The sequence below is a fragment of the Neophocaena asiaeorientalis genome, unplaced genomic scaffold (genome assembly GCF_003031525.2).
Source record: "Neophocaena asiaeorientalis asiaeorientalis breed wild unplaced genomic scaffold, Neophocaena_asiaeorientalis_V1.1 scaffold147, whole genome shotgun sequence".
In the NCBI taxonomy this organism is placed as follows: Eukaryota; Metazoa; Chordata; class Mammalia; order Artiodactyla; family Phocoenidae; genus Neophocaena; species Neophocaena asiaeorientalis.
In genome coordinates, this window is record NW_020173758.1 from 8,005,442 (window position 1) to 8,020,350 (window position 14,909).

At 35.8% G+C, this 14,909-nt stretch overlaps 1 protein-coding gene across 1 annotated transcript; it reads left to right on the plus strand.

Moving 5' to 3' along the window:
• Positions 1-3,150: 3,150 nt before the first annotated feature.
• LOC112403654 (putative tripartite motif-containing protein 61) lies at positions 3,151-3,603 on the plus strand. The gene has a single exon (XM_024751249.1). The coding sequence runs from the start codon at positions 3,151-3,153 to the stop codon at positions 3,601-3,603; it is 453 nt and encodes a 150-aa protein (XP_024607017.1).
• Positions 3,604-14,909: the final 11,306 nt, after the last annotated feature.

Sequence of the window (14,909 nt, forward strand, 5' to 3'; positions counted from 1 at the left end):
CCTAGATTAAAACCATCTCACAATACCACAGGTTTTGTTAGATTGAAAATCATGAGTACATCTCTTTCATTTATACTCTGACTCTCTGAACATGAGTGTTATCCTACATATAATTCATATCACATAATGTAGTTATTCAAATATTTGAATAGTCAGGTGTTCGTGTATATTGCACATATGTCCTTACAAACAGTTGGAAAAAGTCCTTTCATTCAGCGATTATTTTTTGAGCACTTATGTGCCAGAAATGGTGCTATGCATTAAATATTCTTTAATGAACAGAAAACAATCTCTGCCTATCTACTGGTATTTCACAGACAAATAAGCAACTATGGTAAGGGTAATTGTTATTAAATGGACAAATATAGGGTGTTATGTGAACATAGGTGGAAATTTAATCCACTCTTCAGGGGTAAGCATAGACCTCTCAGAAAATGCAATATCTACATTGAGTTCTGCAAAGCAATTGGAATCAGATCCAGAAGTATTATGTGGATTTAGGCTAGTGTGCAGGGTGAGTTTATCATGGGTATAGACTTCAGAAAAGAAGGAACATTTATGTTTAGGAATGCTGAAGTGATAAGAGATTATTTTGCATATGAGGAACTTCCTAACATTGCATAGTATACAATTTATTTTTGTCTAAACACACAAGCCTAAAATGATATATAGTGCATTGCCAAATTCAGTAATTAAACAAGTATGTAGTTCAATATATAGTAAGGGAGGACGCTAAGGAGGTGGCTTTTAACCTGAAGCTCATACAAGCAGCTATAAATCTCACACAAGGAAATTCATCTAAAACTTGTTGGTAATTCTCTTCTCTTCCATCTTGTGCTGTGATACCTTGCTTGATTATACCTCCCCTCCCAGATCACAAGCCTTCTGAGGGTACAGTCTGTATTTACATATTTTTTGCTGGTCTGCCTGTCAAGTCCAGTGTAGTATATACAGCATAGGGATAAATTTGAATAAGGGAGTGATTGCATATGGGCAAGTATTTTTGACATGTGTATAAATTAGATATTTTATATTTTTAAAGAAAGAAAAGCTATTGTGAAATATATTTTCCAATGAAGCTGCCATTTTTGCTTTAATTTCCAAAAGTTTCAGTAATTGGTATATAAGCTAGTCTTTCAATTTATTTATTTTTTTTAACTTTTTAATCAATTCCAAGTTCCACCTAATTCCAAAGGAGAAAGCAAACTTCAGTAGCATGTCAGTGATAACCTTTTCTAATTCAGTTTCCCTCCACATTGGACGTTATAATCTCTTTTACAGATATTCATTTCAGTGCAATCCTCGGACAAGTCCAGACTCACAGCAGTGGTAGTTTCCGGTTTGTTTTCCTGAGCCAACTGGTCCTCCATCTGTGTTTATTTTAAGACATAGAGCTTATATCTGAGAGGAAGTAATCTAAATCTTTTGAAATGCTCTCTTTATCTGTAAGCACTCAGGTGTATGTACAAATGAAAAACCACAAATAATCACATATATCACAAAGTGATACATAAACTGACAGTTCTGTAAAAATTGGTATTTAAACAACCTTCAAATGGGTATCTTGATGGTTCCATAATATTTCTAGATCAGTATACACTGTTGAACTACCTGAAGAGGTGCTATTTTTTTTTCTTGTAAATACTTGATTACGCAGAATGAAAGCTACAATTTCTTTAGATGGAAGGTGTTTGGTCCTTTTAAAGAAACCTTAAGATGTTTTGAAATATTTTAATATTAGAATTTTCAAATCTAAAAGCTTTCAGGAAAAAAAAAAGTTCTCTGACTTCAGAAACGTTTATGGAAAAATCCCATGTGCACATAGCCATAGATAGGGAATTTTCTTCCTGTTACACATATTGTACAAAAATGTAGCAGAAAAATATGGAAGAGTTTATGAATCATAAACATAAATTAATTACATTAGTGAAAATTACACTTCCAAAATTGAGTATTGTTATAGTTTTTTTCCTTTAGGACTTGCTTATTTCTGTTCTAAATGTTATATTCTTTCTTTCAGATCAATTTCCAAAAGTTTTTTTTTTTTAATTTTCTGTAAGATAACTTAGTGCATAGTAGAGGTATTACCTAAGTAAAATTTGGATATGACACCCTCCCCTCCAAAAAATTCTAGATGCATTATAGAGGTGGATGTTTTTAAAGTTAGAATATTTTCAAGGGCTTTTATTTCAATATTACTTGATAACACAAATAACTACAATTTTAAGCTGCCTAGAGTTTCCTACATTTTACAATCCGTATGAAGCCAAATATTTTTCTCATAATTGTTTATTCATTCCTTCAACAAATATTTTCTAGCACTTACTATGTGCCAGACACTCATTTGGGCACTTGAGATACATCAGTAAACAAAATAGAAAACTACCACCCACATGTAGTTACACCTCTGGCAACTACAAAAATAAATACAAATGGTAAGTAAATTATGCAGTGAGTTAGAAAATGCCATAGAAAAAACTAAAGCAGAGAGAGTCTGTCCAATGGGATGAAGGAAAGGAACCTCCCTACAGGCTTATAAAGGTCCAAGGGGCCAGATTCTGACCCCAGTAGTGAACAGAGATGGTGGGCTGTGTTGTGTGCTCTGACCTGGATCAAGGAAGACCTTCTGCTCTGCGAGGAAGGGAGGGACCCAGAGTCCTGGTGAGGGGAGTCGAGGACACCCACAGGACTTGAGGACACAGAGCAGCTCCCTCATCACAGAGCCAAGACTGAGAAATGTGGTCAGGTACCTGGTGAGCTGTGTCATAGAGTTGCCCACGTCTGGATTTTGCTGATTTTGTCCCTGTGCTGTTGAATTTCATCACTACCTGGAGCTGTGGCTCTCTGTGAAGAAGAGGACTACCTAGTAAGCTATGATTTAGGGCCGTTGAGTAAAAGGGACAAAAGTGCCAAAGGAAGCAGAGACAGACTAGGGCTCTCAGTCCTCCTGGCTGCGGTTGTAGAATTGAAGGGAAGGGGTAGAATTAGGCCTGAGTGGCCACAGCTCCCTGCAGATCCTGGCAAACCTACTTGTAGCCTTGAAAGAACAGAGAGAAGGCTGAAGAGTCAGAAGCTTCTCACTTGTTCCTGCCCATGGAGAGCCAGGTTTCTCGGAAGAGAGTCTCCTCATACAGAAACCCTCTGTGAACAATGGCCCTGGTGTCCTCCCTGGCACAGCTCCAAGCAGAGGTCAGCTGCCCCATCTGCCTGGATTACCTGAGAGGCGCAGTGACCACTGAGAGGGGACACAACTTCTGTCACTCCCACATCCAGCAGTGCTGGGAGGATCTCCAGGACACCTTTCCCTGTCCTGTCTGCCTCCAGCCTTGCCCCGAGAAGAGCTTTAGGAGGAACAGCCAGTCATGTCTCATGATTGATGTTGTGGAGAATCTTCCCAGCACAGAGGACATGAGGAAATGGCAGAAAGAGAAACCTCTGTGTGAGAAGCACAAGCAGGTTCTGAGCCTGTTCTGTGAGAAGGACCTGGAGCTGCTGTGTCCCCAGTGCAGGGTCTCCTCGGAATACCACGATCACTCCCTGGCACACATGGAGCCAGCTGCCCCTCTCACAGGAGGAAGCTCAAAAGCTACATTCAGCCCCTGAAAAAGCAGCTGGAGGATGCTGAAAAGGTGTTAGAAATGCAAGTCTCAAAATCATTTGAGTTGGTGTGGAAGGTGGAGAATCAAAGGAGCGACTTGCACTCCAACGTTGAACACTTTAAGCGTTTCTGGGGGATGGAACATGATGAAATTCATGATAAGTTACTCAATGAAGAGAATGATGTTCAAGATAAAATAATTGAAAAAAGAACTCAAATATCAGACCAAGGATACACATTAAAAAGTCTGCTTGACAAAATAACCAAGAAGTGTTTGCAGAGTGACCTCGATTTGCTGACAGGCATTGAAAGGATCCACAGCATGTATGGAAAGTTAGAGAGCTTAGCAGCCTTTTCCTACAAATTAAAGAAGGAGGTTTTCACTCTCCCCCCACAATATTTTGCCCTTCACAAAAAGGTTGAAACTGTTCACCACAGTCTCATCATTTCACAAGACAGGAAAATTGCAACTTTTCAAAGGGTGGAACCACACTGCATAATCCTGAGGCATTTACTTCTCACCCATCCCCAGTTCTGAGGGATTTGATGCTGGCAGGCATTTTTGGCAGGTAGAAGGAAGAGGAATGGGTGAATGGTCCTTTGGTGTGTATAAAGAATCTTTCCCCAGAAATGTTTCTATATCACCATCCCCAAGCAATAGCTGCTGGTGAATTCAACTCTCACCTACTATACCTGGCACTGGGGATTCAGGAAACCTGTGTCAGATTGGCGTTTTTCTGCACTATGAGTTGGGAGAAATTTCTTTTTACAGTTTGAATAATAGATCTCCTTTATATTTATTCAGTGAAATTTTTACAGAAAAACTTGTACCCTATTTCTCTATTGGAGTTTCTTCCAAATCACTTACAATAAATCTAGTTGAAGATGAGTGCTGAGCCCCCTTGGAAGACGTTCTGTGTGTTCTGCTTTCTTCCTGTGTTCAGGAAAAGTCCTTGTAATAAAGAGTCTGAGTCCATCTTTGAGATCTTACTGCTGAATCTTTTTAATCTTCCCCCTCTGTCTTCACCTCTGCCCTACACCTGGACAAACTGTCAGGACAGTTTGGGTGCCCCTTGACTGGACTTATGAGGGCAGTTCTAACCCAGAAAAGCCCTACCTGTAAAGGAGCTCTCCCCAAACACCAAAACCTCCAAACTAGTGGCTTTTTGCCCTTCTCTCAAGCCATTTTTTGGACCGGTGGGAACCCTGACTCCACAGGAAGCCTCAGTGAGTGAAAATAAATGATTTCATACCCTAAAAAAAAAAAAAAAACTAAAGCAGAGAAAGAGCATAAGAGATTAGGGAAGGAGGTTAAATTTTAAATATGGTAATCACAGAAGGCACAACTGAGAAGGCTACTTTTGAAAATAACTTTGAAGGAAGTGATAGAATGAGTCCCAGAGAAACAATAGAAGTTGAAGAAGAAGAATTGTGAAGAAACAGAATAAAGGTGAGTGTGGCTAAATAGAAGGGACTTGGTAGATTTTAATGAAAACAGAATACAGTAAGACAAGGGTGAGAGCAAGGAGGCCAGGTAGGAGGCTATCAAAATTATCCAAGTGAGAAATTATGTTGGTATAAGCCAGAGGGAATGCAGTGACAGTGGGGAGAGCTAATTAAATTCCGCATATATTTTGAAAATATAGCCAGCATATTTATTGTCATTAAAAATAGAGTATGAGAGAATGAGAAACATCAAAGATCAGCCTAAGATTTTGTCCCAAGTAACTGGGAAGATGGAATTGCCTAAATTAAATTAAGGAAGGTTAGAAAAGGAGCAAATTTGGGGGAAAAGATCAGATCTTCAATTAATATGTTTCCCATTAAGTATTCACACATATATTTAGGTATGTAGATGACTAGATCAATTGGAAGATAAGGAGGAAGTCCAAGGCTTCAAATTAAAATGTAAACATTTTCAGCATGGATAAGATGAGCAGAATTCTCCAAGGAAGTAAGATGGATGGGGAAGAGATGTCCAGGTATTGAGCCCAGCAGCCCACCCATGTTGGGAGATAGGGATACTTTTTTTCTTTAGTAGAGGTTTTGTTGTGAAGGAATGGGGTAGATGCTATTCGAAAATGTGAGTCAAAGGCTTTTGTTTGTTTGTTTTTATTCTTTTTTATAAAACTTTTGAATAGGAGAAATATTGTCTCCTTACATTCTTATGGAAATGATCCAGTAAAGAAGGGAAAATGATGATCTAGGAAAATAAGGTGAAAATCACTAGGTGGATTGACTTTGAATAAACAAGAAGGCATCTGGTGCACAAGGGGAGAGCCTGGCCTTTAACAACTACAGGACAGTTCATCTTTGCTGACAGAGGTGAATATAGGATATGAATGCTGGTAGGTGAGTTGATATAGTTAATGGGATTATAGAGATTTTCTTCTGATTGCTTTTTTTTTAAGGTGAATTTCATATAACAGATAATTAACCATTTTAAAATGAGACATCCAGTGGCATTTAGTGCGTTCATAATTTTGCGCAAATACCATGACTCTGAAAGGAAACTCCAACCTCATTAAGCAGTTGCTTCCCATACCCCTCTCCCCTCAGCCTCTGGAAACTAACAATCTGTGTTCTGTCCCTAGGTATGTCTATTCTGTATACTTCATATAAACGGATTTATACAATATGTAACCATCGGTTTCTGGCTTCTTTCACTTAGCATAATGTTTTTCAGGGTCATCCATGTTGTAGCATAGATCAGTACTTTGTTCTTTTTTATTGATGAATGATATTTGGTTATATATATATGCCTCAATTTGTTTATCTGTTCATCCATTGGTGGATATTTGCACTGTGTCTACATTTTGTCTATTTTTAATAGTGCTGCTATGAACATGGGTGTACATGCATCTGTTTGAATACTTGTTTTCAATTCTTTTTATTATATATGGAATAGAAATGCTGGGTCATATGTTAATTTCATACTTAAATTTTAAAGAACCAAAAATTGTTTTCCACAGAAGATGAGCCATGTTACATCCTTACCAGTGATGTATGGGAGAGTTCTAATTTTTCCACATCCTTGCGAATATTTGTTATTATCTATTTTTTTCATTATAGCCATATTCATGGGTGTGAAGTAGTGCTTCATTGCGGTTTTGATTTGCATTTTCCTAATGACTAATGATATTGAGTATCTTTTGATATGCCTGTTGGTCATTTATATATCTTCTTAGGAAAAATGTGTATTCAAGTTCTTTGCCCATTTTTTAATTGAGTTGCTTATCTTTCCGTTTTTGAGTTGTAAGAGTTCTTTTCATATTATGAATGCTAGATCCTTATCAGATATATGAATCACAAATATTTTCTCCCATTGTGTAGGTTGTCTTTTCACTTTCTTATTAATGGCCTTTGATACACAAAAGTTTTTAGTCTTGGTGAAAGCCAATTTACTTATTTTTTTCTTTTATTGTTCATGCTTTTGGTATCATTTCTAGAAACTCACTGCCAAATTCAAAGTTATGACAATTTGTGACTATGAAGAAGAGGAGGAAGCTTTGCTGTCTACATCTTTACCTTAGCCTTCTCTTTCTACTTACACAGAGCCTAGAGATCAGCCAGAGATGAAAGCTTAGGGTGTTCTTAGATCTTTTCTGTGTATGTATTCAGTTCTGGGCATATGTGTGGCTTTCTAAATTCCTCAGTATATGCTATTCATGGCTACTTTGGAATGCCCTTATTTCCCAAACTCTCTCTCAAGCCTTTTCTCCCAGGCTTTCAGTGCTCTGTTGTATGCCTCAATCACAATCCTTTGTCCCTGGTTACTGGGTGTTTTTTGTCCACCTTACAACATTTTCAAGGAATGTCTTTTGCATTTCTTCCATGGAGGTGTTCTGACTTAGGTGAAACAAAGACCACAGACAGTATAGAACAGACATAAAAAAATATCTCCTCTTCCCCCTCCAGAGCAAGGACCAGAGCCCAACACTGAACATAGGCTACCCTCCTCAAGACCACCACTGATATTGGGAGGGGGTGGAGAAAAGGCCGGTAAAAATGTCACAAAAGTTTCCTTCCATTTCAAAGTTGCCTTTTTCTTCATTCAACATATGCTTGATTTTTTGCCATTTCTGTTGAGGGATGAGCCCATGGAGCTGCCAACTCTGCCATTTTCCCAACCATTCATCTGCTTCTATTTTTTTTTTTAGTTAGACAAGAGTAATGTCATCAGCTGAAAAAAAAGATGTGAGATGAAGTTTTGGAGGTTTGGGACCAGGTATAAAGTGTGAAATGAAATCTTGAATACTGAGAGAGTTAGTATAATGGAAAACCGTGTGATTGTCTGAAATTAGAGCCCTGTTAGGTTCACTGTTACATGTTTAGAGTGAAACCAGTTAGCATAATAGCATAGTGTTCTTTAGTTACACATATCGTGCATACTATAGACAGAGAGATAGATATGAACTAGGATTTGGGTTTTGATAAAAAGTGAGAGACAAGGAATTTGAAGGTACATACAAAGAGGTAGCTGTAATGAAAGATTAATCATTGAGTTTAAGTTGGGTAAGGAAGAAAGTGAATACGTGAGTGGCCAAAGAGAGTGAAAATGTTGAGGATCAGTGAATTTTACATTCCGGTTGAGTCATAGGATTGTTGGATTCAGGCTTTAAGAGAGAAAAACTTGGGAATACTGGAATGTAATTGGAAAGTGTGATATTTGAAACAGATTACAAAGTTGAGGGCACCATCCCTTGTTATTTGAGCAGTAGGTCAGAGCCTCCAAACTGCGTATACACACTATTTCAACTTCATCATGTATCACAGGAGTCCCCAATCCCCGAGCCGCGGACTGCTACCGGTCCGCGGCCTGTTAGGAACCAGGCCACACAGCAGGAGGTGAGTGGCGGGCGAGCAAGTGAAGCTTCATCTGCCGCTCCGCATCGCTCGCATTACCGCCTGAACCATCCCCCAACCCGTCCGTGGAAAAATTGTCTTCCACGAAACCGGTCCCTGGTGCCAAAAAGTTAGGGACTGCTGATGTATCACTCTACCTCCCATCTGTTTACTATGCTTCAGCCCTATTGGCCAATTTGTGTTTTTTGTTTTTTCTTTCCTGAATATACCTCATTCTTTTCTCTCATAAGGCCTTGACCTTACTTTCTTTTCAACATGGAGCACCCTCTGTCCAAATCTTTAAATGACTAACACTAAAGAAAATCACAGACAAGTTTTCTCTGACCATCCAACTTAAAATCTTCTCCCCTCAATACCCCTCCTTACACATGTGTGTGTGCATGCACACACACACGTTTTTTTCATATCACTCTGTTTTACTTTATTTGAATCACTTATAATGATCAAAAATTGGGGAGGGTTATTTATTTACTTATAATTTTCTATCTTTTTTCTTATATACTTCTCTAAACAAAATGTTAGCCCTTGATTAGCAAAAGTCCTGTCAATCTGAATTTTCTCTGCATGACAAATAGAACAGGTAGGAGTGAAAAAAGAAATTAAAGAATGCAAAAGTCTGAAAAAATGTACATGCCTGTGCACAGTGAATGGGTATACCATTTCATCACATCCTTGATATAATTTTCCAATTTTTATTTTAAAAATTGTGGCTAATTTAGTAAATGATAAATGCTGTCATGTTGTTTATACATTTAATTTTTTTATGTTTGCAGAAATGTGAACCATCACCAAAAATCTGGTTGCAATCTGAATTACATGAAATAGTCTTCTATATAAGCATACATATTTATTATATTTCATTCAGTCAGTGAAAAATTAAGCTTCTATATGATTCTTCTAAAAATATTTTGTATTACTTATAGAATTCCTGTCTTTCAAATGTGCTGTTATATAATTGAGCTAATACCTGGGATACATTTGTAGCTTTTTTTTTTTTTTCTTAAAGCAGAAGTATTATGAATCTGGTAGAATTCATAGACTTCCTTTTCTCTAAAGAAGGAAAACATTTATTATTTCTGAATAACACCTTGCTTATTGCCTTTTGATGCATTTGTTTTAGAAAAAAGAGAGAGAGTCTTTTATAGTCATTATTCACAAGGATAGATGAGTTTGAAAGTAGGTTTTTATTGCCCACTTGAACTTAATGGATTCTAGCACATAGAATGAAATAGAGTTGACTCTGTGTCACTGGCATTAAATTGGTAAGACTCACAGGACTCTCATCTGATGGCTTCGCTTGCCAATTTAAAATATGATCTTTGGATTACATCTGGCCCATTACTGATCATGCCTAGATGAAAACTCAGCCTTTCAAACTAATAAAACCTCATGGTCTGGACATTAATGTCTCATGTCAAACTGATAATTAGGGCTATGAAGTGCCTTCTGAAAAATCCTTATTTTTCATTCAGATCTGGTAAATCTTGGGTCAGATTGTCTACTACTCAAAGTTATTTTAGTTGTTTTCTGTTGCAGACTCTTATTTGCTATAATTTGGGTCAAATGACTGCAAGCTAATCAACTATATTTATATGATAAACCCTCAAATTAAAATATATCTACTTTATCAATATAGAAATCACTTTACAATACTACCATAATTATCAATACCAGTCTGTAACCACATAATTTCAGATTAAGTATGTAAAAAAAAGTTTTGTTCATAAAGTTTACAGGATCATAAAATCTTAGAAATAGAGACTATTTGGGGGAAGATCTCTAAAATCATATCAAGTGCATGAAGTGATAAATCATTGTAAAGCAGTTCACTTTATCATCATAAGCTTATTTCACAAATTTGTTGAACATATTTGAAAGGTAACCTTAACACTATAGCTTCTATATTAGACCCTTGTTTATGATTTTTTTGTTGTTATACATTGACTATTATAGAAATAAGCTATTTCAGGAGGAAATGTGGCTGAAGAGAATTTCTTTTAATGTTCATGAGGTTACATAAAGAATGACAATGATAGGTTTTTCATGAACCACAGGTAGGAGGCTACATAAGATACAAAACTAAAGTTGAAGAAGCCATACATTTCAAATGTGTGAATGGATTGGGAAAAGGATTGGTACACAGTACATTAAAAAATAATCAAAATTTATTAAAGTCATAGGCATTGAGCAGTCACTGTTAATATGAAAATAAATTAGATTTTCTCTCTTACAGAACTCAGTCTAGTAGGAGAGAACGGAACACGAATGGATAATTAAAATGCAATGTTAGACTTTTGGTACAAGATGTCAGACTGGCCATGTGAAAGTATTTACTCAATCTCCTGAATTCACATTCAAATGATAGCAAAACTATTATGTTTTAAAACTAATCCGAGGAAAATAAAGGGGAAGCACCATGGGATGAACTATGTCTACACAATTTAGGGGAAGAAAAAGAAAAGCAATATAATTCTATAACAAACTTAACAGACAAAATTCACATGTTACTATTATGGAAATATTATCTATCTGATTTATATACTTTTATATGTTTATTGCTAATATTTTAATTGCTCCAGTAAATCTTTCAATAAAAATCTATGTTGCTCCAAATACCCAACCAAATTTGGCAATCGTCTTTTAAGGTTTCATGGAGATCTCCTTCCCATTGCCCCACCGCCACCTCCACCTGGTTTAATTTTGAGCAGTGCTTCCTTAGGTCTAGTCTAAACACAAAAACAGTATAAGTATAATCAAAAAAAGCAAAATAATGTAGGGAACTAAGGTAAATATATAAATACTGTAATTAATATCCTGGAGAAACAAGAATATATTGCATCTATGAAATAAGAATGAAATACCTTTGGGGAATAATAGATTATAATAAAGAGCTCTTATAAATTATATATATAAAATAATGTATAATTACATAAACATATATATAGAGAGAGTTATAGATATAGATATATAATTGACTAGTAGAGAAATCAATCAATAGTTTGGAAGAAAAAGACATCTTTTAGAAAGTTGAACAAAACCCAAGGATATGAAAATGTGATGAGAGAAAAAAAAGAAGACAGAAGAGAGCATCAATTCCCAAAGTAAATACCAAATAGAATTTAGCAATACAGATAAGAGAGGAAATGGGGAGGGGAAATTAACAGAGATATATTACAAGAGAAATTTCCAGAAATGAAAAGGCTCACAAAATTTTCACTTGGTGAAGACCACACCTCTTGATGCATTGCAGAAATTTTTCAAAATATCAAAGATGAGAGAACATCCTAAAAACTTCCAGAGGGGAAAAGAAACAAATCAGTTACAAACAAGAATGAAATCATCATCAGACTTATAATAAGAATAACTAGTAGGAAACAAGGAATTAAGGCCACTTAAAGACATGGGGAACATTGCTTCATTGTTGTATTCTCAGACAAGCGGGAAAATTAAATCAATCTTGTATGAGAACCAAATAAATGTATTTTAGGTAATCCAAACTCTAAAATTTTAACTTATTTATGTCCTTTTAAAGTCATTTGAGCATACATATCAACAATTTTTTTAAAAAAGGAGGTAACCAAGGAAGATAAAGACATGGCATTCAGAAAACATCCAGATTCATCTATGAATCTGCTTAGTTGAAAAATAACTTCCTATTCCAAGATAACATTTTTGTGGAGGCTTAAAATGCAATCAATCAGTTCAGATTATAAGATAGAAACAAAGGACATTCACAAATGAAATCTTACATATGTACCACATAAATGGGATGATTAATTCCTTTGAAAAATATGACAATATGGTAAAGAGAAGTGGTGGAATGAATAGAAGAAAATTCATCCAGCTACGACTATGATAACATTGAATTATATGAGTTCCTGATATTTTCTCTATAGTGAAGGAAACATAAAAATAGTATACTACCTTAATGTTCATTGAAAAAATGTGTAGAGTGAATCAATTTATGTATATGAATTATAAGGACTAACAACGGTTAAAACATGAAATGTGAATTTAGTCAACATTGGCAAAATACAAGTTGCAGGTATAATTCAAAGAGGTTGAGAGATATGGTTGATTAAGGAGGATGAAGAGGACATGTGGAAGCACTAGTGTCCTCATCTCAAAAACTGAGAAGGTAGATATGATAGAATAGTAAACAATTCTAGCATGGTGTTTGAATTTGCTGGGAAAATCAGTGTAGTTGCTAAGATTAATATTATAAATAGATTTGTGCAAAACAGTACCATCCAGTTATCATGCTCTTTCACTCTCAAAAGTGTACAGATTTAAACAATAATGTGACACTTTAGTTATAAGTAAACCGAGATAGAGGAATAAATGGAGCAACTTGATATAAATGTTATTAGTGATCGCAAAAATTTAAGTAGCCACCAGAAAACTGAATTTAAACATAAATATGAACATGAACGTGGAAATCATAGATAGTGTAACTGTTGGAATGCTTTTTATTTCATTATAAAAATATAACTTTTGCTAATTTTGCTATTTTTGCTTTTTGCTATTCACTTTGTATCCAGTGTAATTTTTAGTTTGATTTTAACAAAATGTATTATGGTAATTGTCAAAGATATAGAAAATGGAACTCTCAGGCACTGTTGATAGAAATGTAAAATGGTACAACCAGTTTGTACCATTGGTTACAAATTCTTGGTTAGTTTCTGCTGAAGCAGAATATAATTAGGTCTTATTTCCCAGAAATTCCACTCCTGTATATAGAACACAGTTGAAATGGTATGAGACATGGACAAAAATATTTATGGGAGCATTTTTGTAATGGCACAAAGCTTTTAGCAATCAAAACTCCATCGACTTCAGAATAGAAAATAAATTGGGACTTACCCATTTTATCACACAATACAGAGCAAGAGAAGGACCAAGCTAGAACTACAGTTAACAGTATGGATGACTATCAAAAGCATAATGTCGAGTGAAAGAAGCTAGACATAAGAGATTACATAATTTATTATCCCATTTCATAGGTCAACTAGGCAAAACTAATATGTAGCATTAGACATCAGGATATGGTTCCTTTCAGAGGGAAGGTAATAATGACTGGAAAGGGACACAAAAGGTGCTCTTGCAGTGCTGATAACATTGTATTTCTTTATTTGGATAGAATTTATATGGATGTTTTCATAATGTGGTAATGATACACTGATGATTTGCATACTTTTCTGTATATATGCTAAATGTCAATAAAATATTTTAAAATGTTAACAATATTAGTATATTAAAACAATATACTAATTTATACATAGAGAGACGAACAAAGTTTTGAGATAGAATAATAAATAACTGCCTAGGAGTATGTTTGAGTGAATGACAAGTACAAGTGTTCCAGGAGGACAAGAGAGGGAAGAATGAGAAACTAAACAGAGGGAATCATGTTCAAGGAGAAGAAACTACTTTTTTAAAAAAAATTTTCTCCACTTTTACTTATTTTTTATTGAAGTGTAGCTGATGTACAATATTATATGTTGTAGGTATATAATATAGAGATTCACAATTTTTAAAAGTTATACTCCATTTATAGTTGTTATAAAGTATTGGCTATATTCCCTGTTTGTACAATATGTCCTTATAGCTTATTTTATACCTAATAGTATGTACCTCTTAATCCACTACCCCTATATTGCCCCTCCCCTTTCCATCTCCCCACTGATAACCACTAGTTTGTTCCCTATATCTGTGAGTCTGCTTCTTTATGTTGTATTCACTAGTTTGTTGTATTTTTTAGATTCCACATTTAAGTGATATCATACAATATTTGTCTTTTTCTATCTGACATTTCACTTAACAGAATGCCCTCCAAGTCCATCCATGTTGCTGCAAAAGGCAAAATTTCATTCTTTCTTATGGCTGAGTAATATTCCATTGTGTATATATATATATATATATATATACCACACGTTTATCCATTCATCTGTTGATGGACACTTAGGTTGCTTCCATATCTTGGCAATTGTAAATAGTGCTACTATGAACACTGGAGTGCCTGTATCTTTTCAAATTAGCACCTCACACCTGTCAGAATGACTATGATCAAAAAGAACACAAATAACAAATGTTGTCAAGGATGTGGAGAAAAGGGAACCCTCATACACTATTAGTGGAAATGTAAATTGGTGCAGCCACTGTGGAAAACAGTATGGAAGTTTCTCAAAAAATGAAAAATAGAACTACCATATGAACCAGTAATTCTACTTCTGGGTATATATCTGAGAAGAAACTATTTTTTTTTGCGATATGCGGGCCTCTCACTGTTGGCCTCTCCCATTGCGGAGCACAGGCTCCACACGTGCAGGCTCAGCGGCCATGGCTCACGGGCCCAGCCGCTCCACGGCATGTGGGATCTTCCCGGACCGGGGCACGAACCCGTATCCGTTGCATCGGCAGGCGGACTCTCAACCACTGCGACACC